Here is a 26005-nt window from a genome sequence, read left to right as displayed (position 1 = left end):
TTTCTGTGGATGGAATTCTTTTTAATTTAATGAATCAAAGTTCAAAGAAAATGGATAATGGGCAGCGATTCAAAAAACAATCCAACTTCCAGTATTAATAAGGAACTCGACTTTGTGATTGAGTTATCAGACATTGGAAAAGAAAATACAAAAAATTGAACTATTCAATGTTTTTTATTTCAATAGATCTGCATCAATGTATGATAAAACGATAACATATCTCTTTATTTACTTAATATTGATGCAATAACGTTACAGATTAGTCTGGGTAAAATGTTTTCAAAGTGTGTAAACTTCCTTTTCAGTAACTATTTAATTATGAATTTGATGTTTGTTTTAACTTTTAATGTAGGAACAATGAATCAACAAGTCGAAGTCGGTTTGGATGAACTTCTATGATTATGAATATTTGTATACATGATTATTAATTGTTTTTATCCCTATTTCTCTTTGTGAATATTCAGAAAAAAAATAATAAAGTTGGGTGTTCTCTTTATATACATTTTATCTAGTCTGTTAACCTATAAATATAAAGTGTGTGTTGAAACAAGAAATGGCTGCAACCGAAAAATAATAAATGTGGGTTATGCGTGTTAAAAAGTAACTAAAATACAAGTAGAACAACTGCTGATGTTATAGGTTTAAGGTTTTTTGCTATAATATCCTTTTAAAAAGATGGACCATGTTTAGATTTAACGCTGCATTAAGATGACGTTCCAGTCAAAATTTTACCACGTGATCTCATTTGGCGCTTTAGCGCCAACATGAAATTTTTTTGGAAAAACTTTTCGGAATAACTGGAAATGTCGACACAGTTCCATTAGAGCAACGTAGAATGGCTAATTATGAATCGTACACTAGATTTGTTTGCCAGAAGTGTTTGAAAAAATCAGGGAAACAAATCGCAGAAGACGAATCATTCTCCACCACGACAATGCGAACTCTCACACATCAGTTCAAAAAACGTTTTTGAATAGTCATAACATCGAATTGACGGGTCATCCGCCGTACAGTCCTTATTTGGCACCTAATGATTTCTTATTCCCGCAGATCAAAAATAAATTGCAAGATCAACTTTTTTCTCCACAAAAGGTTGATGCGTTCAAATCACAAGTTTTGGATATACCTGAATCGGAATGGAAAAGATGCTTTGACAATTGGGTCAAACGCAAGTAAAACTGTATTGAACTCAAAGGAGAATATTTTGAAAAATAATAAAGCCGTATCCAATTATTAATATTTGTTTTTAGTTGTCCATCTCAAAACTTAAGAATTTGTAATTTTGAAAATCTAATGCTTAGAAGAAGGCATCAATGATTAGTAACTTAAAATTATATTAGCTACTTCTAGCGAACTAAATGTCTGATCTGTGCAATCTCAGATTATAGAAAGTATTAGTTCAAGGGGACTGAGGTTACGACTGAATCAGTGTATTTAGAGATAGTAGTTTCATGTAAAAAGTCTGGATCTTTCATTTGTATCCATTATTACAATTTATCTGTTACTATAAGGCTTCACTGCTTATGATACACTGTTTTTGTTACAAAAATTCATTCAACTTTATCTATATTTTTAGGATTCTAATATTAAGCTGACCGTAGTTAGTGATATTAAAGAAATCAAAAAAGGTTATCCACTATTTGAGGCTGTGAATAGAGCTGCAAGTGTACAAGAAAGACATAACGGAAGGATTATCTACTTGGAATACAATCCACCCCAAGCTGTTAAAGAAACTTTGTTTATAGTTGGAAAGGGTTAGTATCTCATAAAGCTTTAGTAGGAGAAAAATTCAGATAATAATAATCCTTACAATTAGATTTGTTATTTTATCTCGGAATTCTACTAGCCTGGTATATTTATGTAGTAACGATTCTTTTTGATGTTATTCCTTTTACATTTTATTTTGGTTCCATCAAGTCGTTGTTATGAAAAATTGTCGAAACAAGTAGAAATCAGAAATATGGAGTCTGCACGTCTGCACGTCTGCAAAATACAAAAATATTCCTTTCTTATTCTACCAACTTGCCCCAAAAGGCCCTTTCATTAATCAAATATGAACTAAGAAGAGTTACAGTACACTGTCCAGTAAATTACCATCTAAAGAACATCGGATAAACAGCTCTGGTCGCTTCTGCTAGGATCCAAAGGAAACAGCCGGAACCTTCTCTGGGAATGAGAGACTGTCCATAGATAAAGGCTATGATACTTACCTGACTGGTAAACAGTTCGGGGTACAAAATAGAATAAAGTGTTAGTGAGGCAAGCTCCCAGCCTTCACCTCGTAGCTTATCTAAGCTAATTGTCACCAAATTCCTGTATCTACTGTCATATGTAGTCATTATACAATGTCTGTGATATTCTGTATTATTGAATTTATTGACAGTGTGTATATATTAAAATCATTTAATTTCACTTTATTGTCTTGAAAAATGTTTTGTATTTATATATTCCTATTATTGAGTTTTTATTAATATGTTTGCAAATATTTTCACCATACTTAGATACTGCTTAAGTTGAATGAATTAACTCCAACACATTACGCTGATGCGATCCTAGGACCCTAATTAATAAGAACTAATAATTATATAGATCATTAAATCCAATTGTACTCAATCATATTTTATGAAGATAAATGGCAAAATACAATAGAGGGTACTAGCATTTTTTTAAAAGTATTTATTTTTTGTTTATTTCATGAGTACTTGATATGAAATATTGGTAAGAGTATGATAAGCCACCCCAGGACGATCATCATGAAACTATACATAGACTTTTGATATTACGAGGAATCGATTTATCATATCTATCATATCATATCTAGGCTAACAGATATCGAACCATAGATAACTTTGTTCAATAGATTTCATCAAAATCTATCTGTGTGAAAAGTCATGATGATTGACGTAAGCGCAGAAGAGTTTCTGTGAAAAAAGTATGCAAATCCATAATTTTTATCAAATAAAGCACGTCGCTCCAGGAAGCATAACTCATACAGATGACGGGCTAGCCTATCGATGCCTCAGCAATGACGGCTACACTCATGAGTAGGTCAATCACAAAGAAATATTTGTTTTTGATAGCAGGGTTCATACCCAAAGAATTGAGGCCAACTGGAGATCTCTGAGAGCATTCATCCGCGATAGGCATGTACCTTTAGAATATTGGGAGGACAGACAGGACAGTTATAGATTTAAGTCCAATTAAAATATTTGATTAGAAAAAAATCATTTTTGTTTACCTTTATTTCAGTCTCTAACACAACCTAACCTAACCTAATCTATCCTAACCTAACCTAGTCTATCCTAATCTAAACTAACCTTACAAAAATTACTAAATTTTCATTTTATCTATTTATTTTTCGTGAAAATAATGCATTCGCATACTTTTTCCACAGAAACTCTTGTGCGCATGCCACATCATGAATTTTCACACACAGATAGATCTGTGTACGTGTACGTCAATTCTGGTAACTCCGGAAGTAAATGTTTCATGATGATCGTTGTGGAGTGGCTTATCATTTTTGTGCCAAAATATTTAATCAAAAGTGAAAAAATAATATCTAAATATTTGATTGAAAATCGCAAAAATTTCAAATTTTTAACCACATAAGAAAACAATGCTCATTAGTTCTCATTTGTCACGTCATAGGCCTAATAAAAACATTGAGGAGTTATCTGCTTGATGATCACGACGTTATCGTTGCCGGCAACCCAACGTGTGCTGTTATAATACAGTTTTTATTTATTATTTACGTATAAATAAAATATTTTTCTATATATAAGAATAAAGTGGAAAAAGTTTTTATCGGTTAAGTTCTTACCTTATTACATAATCACGTCAAAAATTGAAACCATAATAAATTTAATTACCATAAAATATTAGAATAAGTTAAATTTAAATCTTACTTACATTAAAAAGATTCTGGCAACGAAAATAATTACATATCGCAGGATCGTCAAAACGACTAACCATTTTTGTTGTGGTATATTCGAATTTCTTGGTATCATAAAAAACGTTATCAGGTATTTTAGTCGTGGTATTTTTACATCCTAGAACAAAACACGATTTATATATCATAGAAGAGGTGTCGTATTTACTTTGTATCATATGTTCAGTGTTTATACCTATGACGTCACGCAATATGGCATCCTTACTGAAATGTTTAAACTATCTACAAAATTTTTGAATTTTCAATAATTTTTTCCTCTATAAATATTGATCAAAGAATTAAAAAATATATATAATAAAAATATAAATGTAAACTATACAAAACTATTTTTTTCTCAAACCATGCAAGTACCCTATTATAGGAGTTGAAAAAAGACTATTGTTTGATGTACCTAATTGAATATTGCAATTTTAAAATAGTTTGTAAACAAAAGATGAAAATTAATAGTGAAGACAAAAGAAATGAACAAAAAAATCAAATGGTTGTTATAGAAAAAATCCACCATTAACCTTTTCTAATACATATATGTATTACTAATATTGATTTTATTAGAAGTATAATATAGTCATCTTTATAATAGATTTTATAAAAGCTTGTGAGAATAGAAACCTTTTGGTCGAATAGTGTGATACTACCATAGCATTTAAGGAGCAACAATCCTCTTTGGATTGACATTCTTGTATGGTCAGGGCATTGGAACAATTTCATGAAAGCAAAACGAAAGATCGAAACAAGACTGATATAAGGTGACTGAATAATCAAGATCTATTTTTGTAACTTGAAGTATTATGACCAGCACGGCATCCAGAGTTTCTCAGAATGTGTCTAAAATCATAGATACAAAAATATTTTTTGATATATTTCAATAACGCTGGTTTTCCTTGAGTGAAAACTTTTGTAATAATTTGGAACTGTGGATGATATGTTTAAGGTTATTTTCTCAGAAGACATTTCAAATACCATCGTATAATGGACAAACAGGTGTGCAGAAATCGTATTCGAGGCCTATTATGCATATCTGCATTGGGAACCCACACACCTGATCTAACTTCGCGGTTATATTGGTTTATTATTGAAAGCTGGTATAGAGAGAAATTACGATGAAAAAGTCTCGGTGTAAACATAAGGAGGGATACAAATCTGTATTTGTAGCAGCTATACCAAGAACACGATTTCAACAAATAACGTCATTTTTAAAATTTGATGATGTTGAAATGTGCAAACCAGGATTACTTGAATGGGTCAGACGAAAAATATCTGTTAGAAGAGAGGTTGGGAATGGAGCTCGTTTAGTGAGAATAGAAAATCTGGGTACCTCAAATCCGAAATTCTAAACTAGATACAATAAACCAAATTTTTATACTGTTTGTCGATGATATTCAAAACAGGCAAAAATATAATTGTTGACAAAATGCTTTTTGATTCCGAGTGAAATGTCCATTTAGAGTTTATATGACGAAGAAAACAGGAAAATATGGAATAGAAATTTAGTCTGCTGCAGATACTGTAGAAACTGGATATGTTTTAAATTTACAAATTTATGAAGGGAAAATAGGGCTACTTCCTGAACAAGACTTGCGGGAAGGGTTGCAATTAACTGTTGATTGCTTTTTTAGCGACAAATCACTGACATAGAATGGTTAAGAATACGAATTACATGTATACACACTATAAAAAGATATAGAACTGAGTTTCTAAAGGTATTTGCAAATTCTAATATAAAGACATTAATTAATCACATTTTCTTTTTACGGCTAATACATGTATAGTAAATTACATTGCCGAAAAACATAATCAATTTTACTAAAATCAACACAATATCATGATAAGACATATCTTATAATCCCAGATTGAACTTTAACCAGAAATAATTTTTCATTATAATGCTAAAGTGTGATACTAATGACGAAACGGTTCAATGTTGTACCTGCCAAAAAGAAAGGCAACCAAATGGCCTACTGAATTTTTTATTCTCTCCTAGACGTTACAGCATTAAATTATTACAGATCTGATGTATTGAATAATTCTGAATGACATATCCTGAAGATGAAAATTTCTTTTTGAACTCTTTTTTCCAACAAATACAACGCCGATCTAGAATCATATATAAAAATGTATGACAATTCATGGTTTTGCTCATGGTGTTCTAGATGTTCGTTTTCATCTTTCGGGACACCCTGCAGGGGATGACGAAAAAAATGTCATAAAATTTCCTATCAGGACTGTAGAATATACTATCCTACTTGTCGCCCTGTAGATGGAGTGCAAATGAAGATTTCTTATAGCAACATGTAATTTGTTTTTTATTACAATAGTTTCTATTTTTCTTTCATTTTTTAAAAATATAAGTCATACAGAATTTAAAATTATCTCTATCATTTCATAACGTTAGTTATATTTATTTGAACATATTTATTACTCAATATTAACTATTATCAATATTAAGAGATATTAAAACCAAACTGTAAGGGTATTAAAATGTGATACAGGAATGATTTTATTACTTTAATGGAATTATTATGAAATGTCTGCAATTGTAGATCCTTGTTATTCAGCGGTGCGTTTGACCGTTGGTAAAGCTAAGGGTTAACCCCTGACCATCGAAGACAGTGTTTTCAAGTTACTTAGGATGACTGGAATTGGAACGAACGTTGATGAGGGAATATTTTATATAACGATGGTTCATGATTTTGTTGCTTTATTGCCGACTGTCGGTGGAGAGTGTTTGACTCTCATGCGACGATATTTATGAATTTATTTCAAATCAGACTCAAATTTTATCTGTTTTGTGGTTATACTTAATACCCATGGATGAATAAGTAAATCGACAAGGCCCTTTTTAAAGAGTTTCCATATGGAATTGGTCTTTGATAAAACAATATGAAAGACCATATAGAGGAACAGGTATTGAGACTGATCATCATTTAGTAATAATCAAAATAAAATTAAGAATGGTAAATATAGTGAACGATAAAAGACGATAAAAAGCAGAAAATGGATTATGCAGAAAAAGAGATTAAGAAAAGTTAAGTTCTAAATGCAACGAAGAGATATAAGAAAGAATAACGAATGGTATGACTAGGGATGCACAATAAAAATTAAAGAAAAAAAGAAGCTCTCTTGCAATGGCTACGAAACTATGAAACAAGCTGAATTTGTTAAATATGGAATAAAATGGCTGAAGGGTGATATGTACATGAAAGTAGTATGAAATGAAACAAAATTAAGCAGGAAAGTCGGATGAAATAGTAAACGAGCTAATAAAATACGGTGAGATAACATAAAGCACATAATATTCAAGATCATGGAAAGAGTATAGGAATGAGAAACAATGCTGAGAGAGTGGTATACCTGGATTGATTATATCAATAGTGAAGGAAGGAAATCCCCACATATGTAGCAATTAAAGAGGTATTAGTTTGCTTGCTACCGTATATAAAATACTAACAACAATAATAAATGAAAGACTGACAAAGGTGATTGAACAAGAAATAGGGAAGTATCAAAAAGGTTGTAGAAAATAAACAGTAGATGTTCACACTAAAAATAAGTGTTCAATAAAAGATATGAGCACAATTTTAGAATACAAATGCTATTAATCGACTACAAAGAAGCATTCAACAGTGTATAAAGGTCAATTATGAAGGACATGGAAGGACATTACAGTGGATGGCATAATAAGAGAATGTATATCGATGAAAGTATCATCATCAAAGCAAAACAAATAATATCATATGCTAATGATTCAACTCTAATAGCAAGAGAGAGAAAAAGTCTTGAAGACACATTAGAAAAAAATGTGAGGAGATTGAGGAAACGAAAATAAATTGGAAAAAGACAAAATATGTGGAAACAAAAGCAAGAAGGAAGTTCACAAACCAGAAAGAGTAAAGGTAAATGACTTCAGCTTCGAATCAGTACCTTTAAGTACTTAGGGATAATGATTAGCAACAAAAATGACTCAAAGAATGGCACAGGATAAAAATTTATGCATGATATAGGCCATATGGATAATATATATTCTCCGAGGGAGTGACGTACGCCGGGAGGATACCTCCCACTTTCCCTAATTTACTTATCACTTTACCCATTTGTTTCTCTGTCTTCCTTCTCTTTCCTACTCATTACTTCTGTGTTGATCCTTTTCCACAAATCATCCCTGATTATCATGCGTTCGATGATATTAGTAATCGGCGGTATTTCTCCGATTCTGTTCTCGAGTGCAGTACTTTCCCCCTTCAAACGAACACATTCATACAGGACATGGGCGGTTCGTCCCTTTGCCCACAAGCTTCGCATAAGTCATCCAGTGTCTCTTCGTGAAGGTGCCGAACGATCAATATCATGTGAGAACCTGCGTGATGAAAAAAGAAGTGGACCTGTATTCACAGTTTACTCAGCTTCTAATGTCTTTTATTCTTGGTCTAGGTCCACTTGGCTTTGGAATCCATCTCTCCTGCCACTTTCTGCATGTCCTTTCCTTAGCCATCCTTCTGTTGTCGGCCAGTCTACCTTCTATTTTATATAGGAAGCATCTCTGGCCTACCATGAGTTCTATGGGGGGAATCCCGCAATCCCCTGGGCCGCCTCAGTCGATAAGGTCCTATAAGTCGACGTAACTCTTGATAGACCCTGCCTTTGTGTGGTGCTAAGTCTCCCTACTTTTTATTGTTGGCTCGAGTAATACCAAATAACCTCCATAAATGGAAATTGCAGCTTTTGATTGGACTGCAAGAAGTAAGCATACTGCCTTCGCCTTGCCTTGCATAAATGTACTTTCATTAATGTTGGTCGGATAAGAATGCTAATAGAAACTGTATTTCACGTATACGTCGAAGATGTCAATGAGTGGCCTAATACCTTAAACTGCATTATTGTTGAACGATTACAGTATTACAGTAAGTGCTTTTCAAATCTTCCTCTTATAGAGAAAATCTAGACAATAAATTCTCTGTCAATCCCATCAAAAGTAGATGTCTCACAAAAGATTTTGATTTCTTCCAACGTAGACTAGAGTTGATTGATTCGACCAATTTTTTATTGGCTTGTTTAGTTGTTGTTTTTGCCAATCTTCAGATGGATACTGCTTCAACGGATTGATTTGATGCAGCTTATTAGGTCATTTTCTGTGCCTTTTTGTGTCCTTATGACCCACCTGTCTTATACCTAGTGCACCCTGACTTATGAGAGACAATATACAGTACTAAACTGAGTATCAATCATGAATAAAAATGTTGTTAAGTATTTGATAAACTAAGTATTTATATGAATATGCTCCATAAATTTGATAGACCCTGAAATTGTATTCAAAATTTTCTAAAATAATTGTTATGGCCCATAATCTGTGTTAAATAAAATTAGAAGGAACTTATTTTTTAAATATCCATAATTACGAATTACTTTTGTTGTGCAGAGTATTTTGTTCCTTTGTTGCCAATTTTCGAATAATTAATGAAGTAGTATATTATTTGTAGGTGTTACTATGGATACTGGTGGTGTTGATGTGAAGATTGGTGGTGCTATGGTAGGAATGTCACGCGATAAATGTGGTGCTGCAGCTGCAGCTGGTTTTATGGCAGTTGTTAATCTACTACAACCTCAAAATCTCAAAGTAATCGTTGGATTAGGTATGGTTAGGAACAGTATTGGTTCTAATGGATACACTACTGACGAGGTATTAACTGCCAGATCAGGAGCACGAGTACGTGTCGTGAATACAGATGCAGAAGGCAGGATGATTATGACTGACATTTTGTGCAAGGTAATTACCCAAATAAGTCCATCAAAGTCACATATGCGTAAATAATAATTTCTAGTTTCTTGCAGCCTTACAAGAAATTCATATTCATAAGTCAAGTAAACATTATCCATTCTTGAAAATTTATCATTTTAAACTTTCTTTTATTTTTTGCGTTTTCTAATATCACAATTACAATAGTACTATCTGCGTTTCACTATGGGAAGATATAGGGAAATGAAACTAATGGAAAAATAAATATAGAAGGTTTCCTGAGGTTTTAGGAACTCTAGTGACCAATAATGGCGGATTTACCATTTTGCCGCCTCTATTGACTTCTGAAATTGGATATCCCATTTTTAACTATTCAAATTACATTTTCTATCAAATACATTTCAACTTGGTTGGAATTCCTGGAACCATTGGTGTAGTAAATGTGATTGTTGGTGTAGTGGTGGTGTAAACTGTGTATTCACAAAGAAATTTCAACTTTATAATTGGAGAACTAAAATTTCCTATAATATCCTTGTTTTTTACTAGGCAAAGGATTGTTCGAAAACACAATTTTTAGCTATGTTACAAAGCGTTTTGCAAATTACTTTTCTTTTTATAAAAAATTCAGATCTTATCTTCTCCTTAAATTTTGTAAATAATTTGAAAACCAATTGAACAAAATTTGACGCCCCTTGAAATCAGCCGTCCTAGGCTACAGCCTACTCAATTTACTGGTAAATCCACCACTGGTGAACAATGAATAGGTCCCCTTCTACCCATGCATCTGCCTGGAAATGTAGCGATTCAGATACTCACCAACAGATCTTGTGAAATTGGACGGTGCACCATCATCTTGAAACCAGATATTTCTATTGGAAACATTAATATGTATATGACACACAAATTGTAACCCTCAGTTCTCTTGCAAGAATCTCGTATATCTTACTCCATTTAGAGTTTGGTTCAAGAACTACTACCCTACCTTTAGTATAGAATTCACTCTCCGTATAAAAACTGGGGTTGTCTGAGTCAATCTTATAGTTTTTCAAAAAAGTTTCATGTCAGGTAGGTTATTACGGAAAATATGTTCTTTTTTGACCTGACCTGGCTTTATTTTATTTTAAAAAACTTGAAATGACTGATAACTAATTGCTTACCTTTATTGTGCTTCTAATAAAATTAAATGCAATAAATAAGGGTACAATCATAAGTCTCAGTCAGATATATAGAAACTTTTTAGATGGAAAATCCGCTAATGAGTAAAGTTTATTGTGATGACACTAACATACAACACACAGTTAAATAATAAATTGAATAGTGATATCAGAAAGTGTGGGCATTTGATGAATTCAATGAGTTCGAAAGTAGTTGGATAAAATTTAAAACACCTACACTTTATGGTATAACTGTGATCATTTACTCTTTAACCATTCTTTCACATAATACAACCAAAATTTGATAATTTTAACATCACATTGTACATTAGTATCCACGACAATGAATTTGAACTTTAGTCAACAACGGATTTTCAGCTAATTTTTAGATATAATAGTTCATTTATTATTATTTGAATATTTTTATTGAACTTTATTTAACTTACTAAATACACTGTTTATACCACCACTACACCAACACTTACAATTACACTGTCTGACGCGCGTTTCGATAACCAAGTTATCGTCTTCAGAGGCTGAAGGTAAGCTAAAACCTAATGATTTGAGTTATCTGTTTTATGTTAAATTTTCCTACCAATAAACCTTCTCCCGCGAAAATTAATTTCAGTGGGAAAACGTCCTTCACATTTATTCCTTGACTACTAAATTATAGATTGAGCTGTGAGGAATTGGCCCTTTGTCCCTATTTAAGCTAGTCTCACATTTAGCAGCTTCAATGCTTTCAAATGCATACAACAGTTTATTATTGAATACATTTTTTAACAGTTTCACATTATTAATTTTAAGATTATGATCGGCAATACTTGATCCGTCCATATTTTAATCAGCTATGTGCTCTTTAAACCGGACAATAACGGATCTCTTGGTCTGTCCAATATACTTTCCGTCACAATCACCACAACTTATTTCATATATATCACTCTTTTCCAAATTCGGTATTTTATCTTTAGGATTGTCCAACAATTGTTTTAATTTATTGTCGGATTTATAAACCAATTTAAAACCCACTCTGTGGAATATTCCTTCCAATCCTAAACCTAAACAGGATTGAAAGGTATCGGAGAAAATTTTTCTTATTTTTCATTTTGGGTTTGGAAAAAAGTGGTTTCAGTTAGAGACTTCTTAAACCTATGACGATTAATTAACCTATTTACAATTCTTTTATCATGTCTGTTGAGTACAGCTACATCCTCAATAAAGGTCTTCCTTATTTTATTTGGAAACTGGCTATCTTATGTTGCTTAACTTGCTAAAAATTTGATTTTTTAATTTTTACTGCATTTTAAAAGTGTGGTTTTTAAATTTTTTCACTTAATTTTTTTATCAATATAATAATAGCAACATATTTTTTTTTATTTTTTAATATGAGTTTAATAGAGAGGCAATTTACTGGCGCTGACCATACTGCATATTTTTATAATTCTATAATAGATGACAATTATTCATATATTAGTCTAATTAAGGATTGTAATTATTGTTTTTATCACAACCTTCTGCAGAGTGTAATAATGTGAATACCAAATACCTGATTGATAAAGAAAAATATGAAAGGTTATAAAGGAATTATCAGATATCTAGAATAATTGCAGTTATTATACTATAGTTATTTATAATAATTACTGTTCCTTTCATATATCAATGCCATCCGTTAGTTTCTTACGGTAAGATTTCAGTAATTGAATAATTTTATTTATTTAAATAAGAAAAATGCAAATAAAGTTTTTATTTTCAAATATCGTTTCAAACAATAATTATTTATAGCTGGTAACTGCATGCTGTTTTTTTTTTCGTTTATATAGTGCATTTTTATGTTTTAATACCTTAACCATGAAACTGTTGAAGATATTATAAAATCTTTGCAGAATATTGGGTATAAATGGTTTACAAAAATTTGGTTAAAACCGAATACACTGCTCAAGGATATATTTTAGTCCAATTTGTAACATGCCATTTGGCTTGTCACGTCTTTCTTCAAATATTTTGAATATTCCTTTTGTTTACGTATTGTGGCCCAGTAGCCACTTCTATTTTAATTCCAACATTCAAGTTTTTTAAGAAATTAATTTGTTGTCGATATCCCACTCCATTCGAAGAATTCAATAAAACATCGGTATTTATTCTAAATCTAAGTGTCTACATTCTACAACAAATATGAGTAAATTTAGTTAAATTTTTGGTAATATTTTCATTTATATTCACTGGTAAGTGTTTCAAATATCTTTTTTTATATACATATGATGCTCACAAAATTCCAGTCATCTTATTAATTTCCTTTTCTTTTAAGCAAATTTTGTATTTTTTTATTCGATTTATTCCTTAAAATAATTTGTGTCTAAATACAAGCATGTATTGTCAACAAAGTTATTAAATACGAATTTACACGAAAAATAAAAACATTTGCATAAAACAAAAGGAAATTAATAGAAAAGTTAAAAACTTACTATCAAACATAAAGGGTATCTGCACACATTTTACTACATTCACTTATATTTGTTGTAGAATGTAGACAGATAGAGGACGATTTAGAATAAATACCGAGATTTTATTGAATTTTTCGAATTGGAGATCGACAACAAATTAATTTCTTTAAAAACTGGAATTCTATAAGTATTTTATAAGTTTTTCATATGAAATAAGGTCAAAAAGTAAAATACTACAAATATTTAATACAAATAATAAACTTAATCACTATAAAATATTAAAATAAGTTAAATTTGAATCTTACTTACATTAAAATGATCCTGGCAACAAAAATAATTTTATATCTCGTAGAATCGACCAACACTTTCAAACCATTTTTGTTGTAGTATATTCCAATTTCTTGGCATCATAAAAAAATCTTTATCGGGTATTTACTCATGGTATTTTCATGGCTCAAAACACAATTTATATACCATTTTTCAAATTAATGAATGTTTAATAATAACGCTTATTTTAGAATCACCGAGAGAGAATAACTGTCAAATTTACTTTGTATCATATGTTCAGTTTTTATTTTATACGTATGACGTCACGCAATATGGCGTCTTTACTGAAATGTTCAAACTACCTACAAAATTCAGAAATGGAGTCGAATTCGGTTATTATTAAAATTATTTAACTCATTGTTTTCACAATGCAACCCCATTTTTTACCAACATAGGTGGATTCTACTCTAAACTGAGAGGAATTTATGCATACAATCACACCATATCGAAATCAAACTATTTTTGAAGAAACTTTAAAAAACTAAAATTTTTGTAGTGTCATTACAGGTATTTAAATGGTCTATGGGCTTTTTTGGGAGACACACATGAAGAAATATTAACAAACAATATTTAATTAAATCATGAATTTGACATGCAAGAAAAATACTAGTTTTCTTAAAAAATTTCTATTCATTTCTGATATAGCCGATAACTGAAAATATTTTAACTGAAATGATCCCTGAGAGAAACTCCCTAAACAAAATTTCAGGTAAATATTACAAGAAGTTAATGATATACGTGTAAATTCAGAGTAATGTGCAAATATCGAAAATTTGTGATCGATGAGGGATGATTGGTAGGCAATGTTAAATTCATTAGGGAAACGGCATCATGTGGGAAACCCGAAATCGGCGAACCAATCTTCGAATTGATGTTCCTAATTTGTCTTTTGTACATTCCACCAATATATTTGACTTGGCATTAGTCAAAGCTTTAGGCCGTCAACTTTTTGTAAGGATATTAATAAAAATAAACTGGAATTTTGTGAGCAGTATATAAAAAGCAAAGCAAATATATAACAAAAATTCAACCGGTGAATATAAAGAATAATATCATCACAAATTTAATTTGATTTAAACACTCTTATGGTGTAGATAGATAGAGAACGATTTAACAACAAAACTGGAGTTTTATTGAATTCTTCGAATGGAGTGGGAGGTCAATATCAAATTAATTTCTGCAAAAACATGAATGTGAGCCACAATACGTGAACAAAGAAATATTCAAAATATTTCATATAACAAGTCAAATGGCACATTACATAGGCTTTCATTATCATTCCTGTTGGTCTATAGACTTTAATTAACCCCATAAGAAGAAATAAGATCAGATCATGGAGAGAGACATTCCATTGTTCTGTGTATTTTAACCCAATGATTTGGAAAAGTTCTATTAGGAAACTGGAGTAAAGCTATACTGAAATGTTGAAGCAATATTTGGCGCTCTAAATTGTTGGTTATTTGGATATAAGTTGATAACGTAGGTAAAATTTGAAATTGATGTATTTTTAAGAAAATCTAAATAAAATTTTCTAGTTGAGTTTTCATAAAATAATATGAGCCAATAAAATCTTATTCTTACTCTTATCTTCCGAATTGATATGTTACCCATTTCTGATAGTAACTATTCTGCTTTGGTTACTCCCAAACTTTCGATTGTTTATTCATATTGGAACATGCTGTAAATCAATGAACCTTTGATCAAATATATTTCAAATCTCATTTGTGTGTCTTTTTCCGGTTAGAGTAGGCGATAAATTAATATTAAATCGAAAAAAGAAAATGACATAGTCATTGCTGTTAAATTAATTATGATTTACAAAGCATAGTGCAAGGTGAAGGGAACGCAAGACGAGACTGATCTAGGAAATTGCTGTTCAGCAGAGACGTGCTTATTGCATTAACAATAATTTACTACAATTCTTACAATTTATTAAGTATATAAATATACTGAAGTACACAAAATCCGTACTAGACAAAGATATTCTCAGTATTCTAATAAACTGAATGTTTGGGAGGGCATCATAAATAAAAGAAGACTGGAACCATTCCTTATTTGGGGATATTAAATGAGACGAGTTTGTTATATATTTTTACAAATTTGATGATACTTGATAATGTCAACCCCGCAAATATGATTTTACCGTATTGAAGCTGTACTTTATTATGCGGCAGCAGCACGAACTAATCTCATTCAAGTTTTTCCTCATCGATGGATTAGTGGACGCAACGAAAATAAATGAAAACCGCGCTAAATTACTTTTTTGTTGGACTATTTGAAATTTAAAATATTTTAACATGCCATTCGGCTTGTTACGTTTTTTTCAAACATTTTGAATATTTCTTTGTTCACGTATTGTGGCACAGTAGTCACTTCGGATTTATTTATTCTAACTTTCGAGTTTTTAAAGAAAGTGATTTGTTATCGACCTCCCATTCCATTCGAGAGATTCAATAAAACCTCGAAATTGATTGTTTCATTTTTATTTTTAATTTAATTCTTAATGTTTCCAGCTTTTCCGCCCGTTTTATTAATTTTTAACGTCATTCGTTAAAAAACTGTAAACCAACGAATAAAGCAAAAAATTGAGTATTGTCGATTTTGGATTTTGGAATTATAATTTCGTTTTTTTATATGGTCGGTCTGCGTTGATATTGTCTTCTTTACTGTTGTGTGGTCTATTGCTAATATTTGTTTCATTCTTCAGAATTATTGACTATAATAAAAGCCCGCAAATTAGAGTACTTCGGTTATGTAATGAGGAGATAACAATACGAATTCCAGATATTAATTATGCAGGGAAAGAGAGGTATAAGATCACGAAGAATATCATGGCTGTGAAACTTTAGAGAGTGGTTTAACTGCACATCAAACCAACTTTTTAGAGCAGCTGTGAATAAAATATAAATAGTCATGATGGTCGCCAATCTTCGTCCGAAGATGGCACTTTAAGAAGAAGAAGAAGGACACCATTAACCTATCTATGTAAGTTGATTCGGAAGAAACTGTTTTGTATTTTTCTAAATAATCACAAGAGCGGTCACAAAATGATGTTTTTCTCGAAAATGGTTAATTTTAGTCAAATCAAACTTTTTTATTAAGGAATGATGGTAAAATTCAAAAATTGAAAAAAAAATAACATTATATCCAGTGGCTGAGGGTCCTTAACCCCTGTTGCACGCTTCTGGAAACAACACAACTAGTAGTTTATCAACCTGATAATCGTCAAAAAGTTTCAATAACGATCGATCACACCATTTGAAAGTTATCGACAAAAAATCGTTTTATTTTGAACAACAACACCCTGTATCTTGTAAAGGATACGTTTGTGCACATAAGTTCCCTATCTGGATAGGCACAATTTGACCCAAGGAATTTCCCCTAGAGCGTTTGCAATCGAATTTAGGACACATTATTTTCTACCAATGACATTCTGGTTTAGTACCAAATACTTTGTTTTCTTTTCGTTTATTCTTAATTCATAATTTTTTACAGTATCTTCTACTTTACAGTACTACGTCTTTCTCAGAATCCTTACCAAAATCTATAAACATAACATGTGGGCCTAATTTTTGCTAATACCTTTTTTTCATTATTGTATTTATATGATCCGTTGGTCCTCTTCCTTTCTTGAAAACTCTCTTGATAATAGTCCACTATTTTTTTTGGTACTGGTTCAATTTGATTCTCAGATCACAATCAGAAGTGATATCCTCTTATCATTTTCACATCTTTTTTATTTATTATTGGAATTTGTGAAATCTTGAATAAAAATTATTGATTGAAAATTTTTATTATTATATAGATATAGATTTCAAATGTTTACTGTATAAAATTTCACTTGTAGTTATTTGTAAATAGTGAATTCGTAAATTATATTGAAGATTTTTGTTTTAACAAGAATCATAAGTTGAACTAACATTAGTATTTCCATTTCTTGTTTGGTTAGGTATGTTTGTTTAGTTTTAAAAAGTATTAGTGGGAATATGATGAAACATGTTCATACTCATGTAATCTAATTGAGATACATTCAACTAATTCACATAATCAAATACTCTAACGTACCTCAGCTGTTATATTAGTGAGTTATTAACTTTTTCAGTTCTTGCAATCAACTATAATATACAGGAAGGCTATTTTGTCAAAATATATATTATTTTATGAGTATTACTGTATTTTTCGCGCACTTTTCTTCCTCTTACACTTAAGTGCTTGTCCTAAGTTGGTAATATTCAGCATAGACTACCGGAATGGAACAATCCTTAGAATAATAATAACTTTATGTTTTATGTTATTATGGCTATCACATTATTAGACCAGTTGATGAAATGGGGCGAATAGAGAAAACCATTTTTGCGTGAATTGAGCATAGATGGTGTAAGTGAGCGGAAAGAAAATATCGTCGTTGGAAAGCTTAAGAATAAGCTCCAAAAACTCAACAACTCAATTCTGCTCTGGACATTTAAATATGTATCTAATTACGAAGAGAATTTAGTACTCAGGAAGATAGCAACATGGAATATTGGAAGCACAAGATGGAAACAAGACTAGACTAAACAGTCTCAATTTGATAGTAAATGAAAAACTGCTCACTTTGAGAAAAAAGTTTCCGATCAGTAACATTCAAGATCAAGGTAGTTGGAGTCATAGATGAGCCACCCTCGTAATTGTGGCTAAAGTGAGCTCTTTTAGTCAAAAAAAGGAACAAAGGATACATCCAACTGAACTGTTTTATGTGGTAAAAGCATTTGAGGCGTTTAAGGACCTTCAAATCAAAATTTGGGAAAATGTGATGATGATTCCGCCGGTGGTGAAGAATGTTGAAAGGATGGGATGCAGACAATACATAACAAATTGTAATGTAAGTAGTGCGGTCTGATAAAAAAAAAACTATGACTAACCCTTCATTTCCACACATCCACACACTTTTCAAATCGTCTCACTAAACCTTATATGCCACTATCAACATATTATGATCTATCTTTAGAGTCAAAATGTTCGTATACTTCCTGTTTACTTTCATCTTCGCTTCTAAATCTTTTATCCCTTCAGCTTCGCGAAAAAGAAAATATCGGACAGGGCAAGATCAGGATTATATGGTGGGGTTCAACCTCTGCAAAGCCACAATCGTATACAGTAGTCTTGAAATGGAAGCACATTGGACTGGAGGTATTATCATGAAGCAAGCGCAGCAATCAAAAACATACTCTCACAGACCCATAATATTGTAGCCATCACTTTTTTAGGTGCTTTTCGTGATCTTTGCTTTTTTTTGTTAAAGGACTGCCTTTCCGGGAACACTCTATGGAATCTCTTTTGGACGTCGTATCTTAATAAAATCTTCATCACACTTGATCTGATTACACTTTCTTAGTCGTCACGTCAAAGCTTTAAAAATCGACTCTGCTTTCCCACTTCGCTTAGAATTCGAGGCACCCACATTGTATTAATTTTTGTCATATTCAAATACTTATGTAGGATTCTTAGAACACTTGTTTTGGAAATACCGGTGTGTGCTGCAATTTCTTTAGGCGCCGGTCACTTAGAACAATATGTTCTTAAATAGACACTGCCACAGGACCTTCCCCGCGCGGGGCACGAATCACAGTAAACTTTGTGTTAAGCTTGTTGAGACTTGCCACTGGTGCGTGTATAAAGATTTATTATTGAAGATATATTTTTCATCCGTATAAATTTTTATGTATATCGCACAGTTTTTCAGAAATTTTGAAAAAAGGAGAAAGTTTCAAAAATTATTTTTCGACGTTAAACATAATTTTTTCGAAAATATGCATTCTAAATCGTTCAAACTTATTATTAATACGTTAATAAAATAATCACACTGGATTATATTTTTATTGCAGTTTGGGTACTACTGCTAATGGTGAATTTGACTTTCTTTTCTACAAAAAAAATATAAAACGATCTTATTTAGGCCATAACTTTGTTAGTTTTTATGCTAGAGATTCCTATTATCTCTCATTTTAGAGCGTAGAGGTAGACCGTTTTTCCGTTACTCAACGTTGAATTTTGGAAAATATTCGTTCGATAAAAATATTAAATCTTCAATAAATGAGAACTCGGTTTGTATAATGCCTAAAGCAAATTTAAAAAATCAATATCTTTGTTTTTTATAAGCTTCATTTTTGTTTCTTATACATTTTCTGATAAGATCAAAAGTATTAGAATTATTCATGAAACATCGACTAAAAACGTTGTTTTTTTCAAAAAAAATTCAAGTTTTCAATTGCGCATAACTAAATAATTATTGATTTAAAAAATTTCATAAAAATCGATGCAGGTTTATGGAAAATCGGAGGTGAAAACCTTGTCTGAAATGAGAAGGGGAAAAATACTGAAAATTTGGAGTTCTGCTAAATATGACCTTCATAACCTGAAAAATTATTAAAAAAATGTATTTGTCCAATTTTGATGAATAATCTGAAATAAATCAAGAAACATAAATTCTCTGAAACATTTGAAACATAAATTCTCTGAAAAATCTGAACAATCTCACATTTTTAAGCCCTCTAGAACTGAGTTTAGTGGTCCCAAAATTGGACTCAAATGAGGGTCTTTCGAATATTCAGTTCCCGAACAGATCCTGGCAATTTTAACATGATTGTCCTACTATAGCTTTTGAATTAAATTTTTAGTAAACAACAATCAAAAATTTAAATTAATTACGTTGAAACGCAAATTAGAAGTTATATATATATATATATATATATATATATATATATATATATATATATATATATATATATATATATATATATTATATATATATATATATATATATATATATATATTATATATATATATATATATATACATATATATATATATATATATATATATATATATATATATATATATATATATACAGTGCTTTTCAGATAAAAGTATCCACCTTTAATAACTTTTGTAATACTGGTATTTAGTAAAAATCCAAAAACACGTCAATTTATGTTGGAAGGGGCAAGCATTATGGCTTATTTAAACTTACTGGAAAAGCCACCCCCTCACCCCTAGCAGCATCCCCTTTATTTTTTTAAATTATTTTACATATTTTTTATGTAAAATTTGGATACTCCTCTTTGAGCTGATTTCAAAAATGTATAATACTTGTAGGTTAAAGTGGTTAGTTTATGTGATAAACAATTTTTCTTTTAAGAGCACAAATTTTACTTATTATTTACTTTCACCTTATTTGCCTGTACCAAAATGGGTTGTACAACAGTTCAAACTCTTTAATCTTTTTAACTGTGCTATTTATTATGAAGTTACAATAAGTGTTCAAAATGAGTACCATTCACTTCCATACAATGGTATAATCTATTTTGAAATGCCTCTCTGACATTGCTTAATACGGCTGGATTTAATTGTCGACATTCATTTTCTATCCTCTCTCGTAAATCATCCAGAGATTCTGGTTGGGTAGCATAAACTTTTGTTTTTAAATACCCCCATAAAAAGAAGTCTAGGGGTGTTAAATCCGGTGACCTAGGTGGCCACTCCATCATCTGCCCCCTTCAACCTATCCAACGAGAGGGGAATGTTTCGTTTAAAAATTGTCGGACAGGCATAGCATAGTGTGGGGGAGCTCCGTCTTGTTGAAATACCAGTAAATCGTCGGAAAGGTTATCATCATTTTCTATTATTGTTGTAATACGTGGGTCAACCCCTTCCCTGAGTAACTCAAGATATGATTCACCATTTAAATTTCCGTTGATGAAGAAAGGTCCGACAATGTGGTCACCTAGGATACCACACCAAACGTTTAACTTTTGGGGATGTTGTGTATGGAATTCACGCATAATATGTGGATCACTTTCAGCCCAATATCTACAATTATGCCTACTTACTAAGCCATTTAATGACCATGAGCATTCATCAGAAAAGCAAATATTTTTTAACAATTGTGGATTGTTATTGATAATTTGCGTCATTGATTCGCAAAACTCTAGACGACGATCAAAATCATCTTCATTCAACTCGTGCACCAACTTAACTTTGTCTGGGTGGTACTTGTATTTATGTAGAACTCGGAAAACTGTAGAAGATGAAACACCGATCGCTCTACTTATTGTTGACAACGTTTGGTGTTGTTGAGCCTCTAAGCTGACTTGCCCTAAAATTGCCACTTGGATTGCTTCGTTATTTACGAGTCCCTCTCGCTTATGCACTTTATTGCAAACAGACCCTGTGGTGGTAAATTTCTCCTTCAGTTGAATTACATACTTATGAGTTGCATGTCTTCCGTCGTGTAATTCGTTAAATATTCTAGCAGCAGCTCTTGCACAATTATTATTTTGGTAGTATAAACCTACAATTTCAATTCTTTCTTGCAAAGAGTAAACCATTTCAGAGAAACAAAATAAATAATGTATCAAATTACACTATCAATAGTGACTACAAATTCTAGTTGACAATGTCAAACTTTAATAAAAAGTAGAGTTTTTTGTTGTTTGGATTTTTTAAGTAGAATAAATAGCACAGTTAAAAAGATTAAAGAGTTTGAACTGTTGTACAACCCATTTTAGTACAGGCAAATAAGGTGAAAGTAAATAATAAGTAAAATTTGTGCTCTTAAAAGAAAAATTGTTTATCTCATAAACTAACCACTTTAACCTACAAGTATTATACATTTTTGAAATCAGCTCAAAGAGGAGTATCCAAATTTTACATAAAAAATATGACAAGTAATTTAAAAAAATAAAGGGGATGCTGCTAGGGGTGAGGGGGTGGCTTTTCCAGTAAGTTTAAATAAGCCATAATGCTTGCCCCTTCCAACATAAATTGACGTGTTTTTGGATTTTTTCTAAATACCAGTATTACAAAAGTTATTAAAGGTGGATACTTTTATCTGAAAAGCACTGTATATATATATATATATATATATATATATATATATATATATATATATATATATTATTATTAGTTTTTTTAATACTCTAGTACTCTTAGAGATTAAAATCAGTGTAGATTAGTGAAAACTAATGAACATTTTGGCAATTTTAATAACACAAAATTATTAATAGATTTTCTAACAATATAAATTCATTTTATTTAATTTATTCAATTGACTTATTGAAAAAAATCTCCCTTATATGGTGTTATTGTCTGTAACTGATAAAACATGGATTTTTTTATTTATACATTTCATAGAGCAGAATGTGTGTATAAAATGTTATCTGTTGCCCTTATATTTATTTCCCTATGAAACATAAAACAATAAAAAATTCCGCAAATAATGCTCAAATTAACCTTGATTGATGTATCACATAAATAAGGATGTGTAATATATTTGCTATAAATGAAATGATGAGTTCATTATTTGCGTTAGATTTCTGTAAAATAAGTTTGTCTACGTCTTTGATTGTATTCCATGTTGTAGTAACCGTCTGACCTCTATTGTTACAACGATTCTAATAAATAGTACACGATTCTTGTAAAGGAACTTGAATTACTTAATTTGTTTATACAATTTTTCAATTTTTTATTATATGTCGTTTATGCAATAACCTTTAGAAACAAATAAGAGAAAACGATAGAGACAGCTTCATTATAAATGTGATTTATGTTCATCGCGATTCTCTTCCTTACTCCAACCTGTAACCATTTTCGTTTGTGGAATTATTTTTTATAAAATTAACAAAAATATTTTTATGATCAGAGAATTATAGGAATAATGACCATTTTATTAAAAGTTGAATTTAAAACTAGAGTTTTCGGAACATAGTCGCATTCGACACATAACTGAAATTTCTAACTTGAAATTTTATCTTCAGGTATTAATTAGAGTAATTTACCCGATAAATAGAGATGCAAATATAAATGGTAGAATTACGTTTGATACAAGTCAAAAGGTAATTGTCAAAGTATAATTTGAAATTTCTGGTTGATTGGGTTGTCAATTTAGTGTTTTGGTTGAAGTACGAGAATTGGCTATGAAATAACGGACCGGCGATATAATAGTTATTATGCAACTCGTAGGAATTGCCGCACTCGCCATCGGCTCTTACGGTCAAACCTTCCTACTCGTGAAAAAAAGTTTCATACAAAATTTTCTCTACGTCCGTAGACTACTTGAATTGGCAACATTTAACGAGATCAAAGAACTCTATTGGTAGGATCTTGAACATTTACAATGTTGCTTGAACTCGAAATAATTGTTCCCATTAAAATTTTAACTGCGGAATCCATTTTGTTTTCTATTGAATCGTCTACGTAACCCTCCGCAACTCTGCTGGATTTCCACCCACCGTGCTTCTTTAGTTGAAGAGCGTCGAAATTATGCCCTGTGTAGTTTTTTGGATTAGGTAAATTCAAATATGTTAGCGATAAGCGAGGGAATTTTTGAAAAGGTATCGATACTTGCAACTTGGGTTTTTCATTTTCCATTTCTATACTGCAAAAAGAAATGATTTGATTTGACATTTGTGGAAGGTTGGTTTCCATAATTTTTATAAATCTTCACCTTCACTTCAGTTTAATCTATTGTCAGATATTTCACAAATAACAGTAAATCAACGTTGAACATGAGTTTATGTATCAAGTACTGTGTTAATTAAAACATTTCCGGTATTATTAATATCGTTACACTTCATTTTATACAATTCCTCCCTTTGCTGAGCTCCTGCGATTCCGAATATTAAAGCAACATTAAAGATGTTACAAATAATATCTGAGCTTACATTAAAATTTTTTGCTGTCGTACCTTTTGCAAGAGCTTGCAACAGAAACTTATTAATTTCTTCACTGGTAAATGTTTCAAATTTTTTGGGTCTATGACCAACTGATTCATTTTTCAAATATGCAATGAGTTTCGACTATTTATTGATGTGTACGTCGTTATTTACTATTAGGGTGCCTTTCAGTTTTGAATTTGTCTACCAAATCGTTAAATACTTTCACATATTGGATTTAGTTTCAGAATAAGATAGTAACACTCTTTCTGTAGAGCTGTTTAAGCCTTTTTAAGTACACCACTCCATAAAAGAATTATATTCCTTCAATTACTATTCCCTGGATTTCTCAGGGCGAAGATTCATAGTCGCTTTAAACTTTCTTCACTATTACTCTCAATCACTCCTTTTAATTAGACACAAAACGAATTTTCTTGAATGAATATCAAGACAGTTTATCAGAGAAACGAATTGATACCAAAAAGAAAGCGTTGACAGCCCACTATTTTGATAAAACAATTTTATAATTGCGATAAAAAATGACACGTTAAGGCACTTTTTTTAACGCAAAAGCGTGAAAACATGAACCGCTACGGTGCTTTTTTCACGATTTTTGCCCGATTTAGGAATTACATCTTTATGAATGCAAATGAATGAAAAAAACTTATATATTACAAAGGACGTAGAACAAATATTTTATTTTGCTATTATGTGGTGGATTATATAAAAAAACAGCTGATCTACGTCAAACTGGCGGTCCTGGGGTAAACAATTGATTTTCTCGTAAATACCCGAGTCAGTATTTCTTAGTTTTTCCATTAGGGTTGTTTTGTATTGTTTTTTTGTTTTATGATGTTAAGAGGAACCCATAGATAATCCTTAGATTTGTTTTAGTGAGACTAATACGGTTGAAACTGAGTATATTTGCGGTTTTTTTGATTCAATCAATGTACAATTTTGTGATTAAATTAGGGGAGTTTTTGAGATATTAATTTCCACTGTTTCGGTCAATACCAAACTTACACTGAACCCTTATTGTATCTCGTTGGTTTTTTCTAGAAACCCAAATTTGAAACCTAAAACAATTAAATGCAGAAATTACAACAAAATGTTTTATGCAAATACAGTTTTAAAAAACAAAAACAAATGAAATTCTCAACTATAAAATGTTATGGGGTTTTATAAGCAATTATCATCAAAGTCAGAATCAGCATTTGTATATATTATAATGAGTAAGACACAGGATACAACCGTAAACCTATCTTCCTTCATAATAATATGTTCCCTACACTATTTCCAAATCACTTGAAAATTTCCTCTATATCTTTTCACATTTACATTTCACTTCGATTGGAGTTTGATTACATTTTCGTAATTCAGGACGTTCGATCACAGAAAGAGGTATATTGTTTTCAGACATGATTTCCACTGCTAAATATTATAAATATTATTTGATATCTTAGGGAGATATGATGCCTTCATCGTAACGCCCACTCATCGTGGAGGAATAATAGTGGAAGTAGTATTCTAAATTAATTTTCAAATAAGTTTACTCTCATATCTTCATGTCAATCAGTCATGCATGCATTTCCCTTAATGTTAATTAATTGAAATGAAGTTTTTTATTTTTTATTTTACTACCCTTGAGAATTCAGTAATGGCCACATTTAAATGTTTCTTTGATTGTAATTAGAATTTGATGATGCAATGTC

General features: G+C 31.0%; 1 protein-coding gene across 1 annotated transcript in view; it reads left to right on the top strand.

The window, feature by feature from the left end:
* LOC130443836 (putative aminopeptidase W07G4.4) overlaps positions 1-26005 on the top strand; it is an 85664-nt gene that overhangs the window by 16923 nt on the left and 42736 nt on the right. The window contains exons 4-5 of the mRNA XM_056778697.1: positions 1577-1754; positions 9424-9710. Coding sequence (XP_056634675.1) covers positions 1577-1754; positions 9424-9710 — 465 coding nt within the window. The remainder of the gene's footprint in view (positions 1-1576; positions 1755-9423; positions 9711-26005) is intronic.

Source organism: Diorhabda sublineata, chromosome 5 (genome assembly GCF_026230105.1).
Source record: "Diorhabda sublineata isolate icDioSubl1.1 chromosome 5, icDioSubl1.1, whole genome shotgun sequence".
Lineage (NCBI taxonomy): Eukaryota > Metazoa > Arthropoda > Insecta > Coleoptera > Chrysomelidae > Diorhabda > Diorhabda sublineata.
This window is presented reverse-complemented; position numbering and strand designations above follow the sequence as displayed.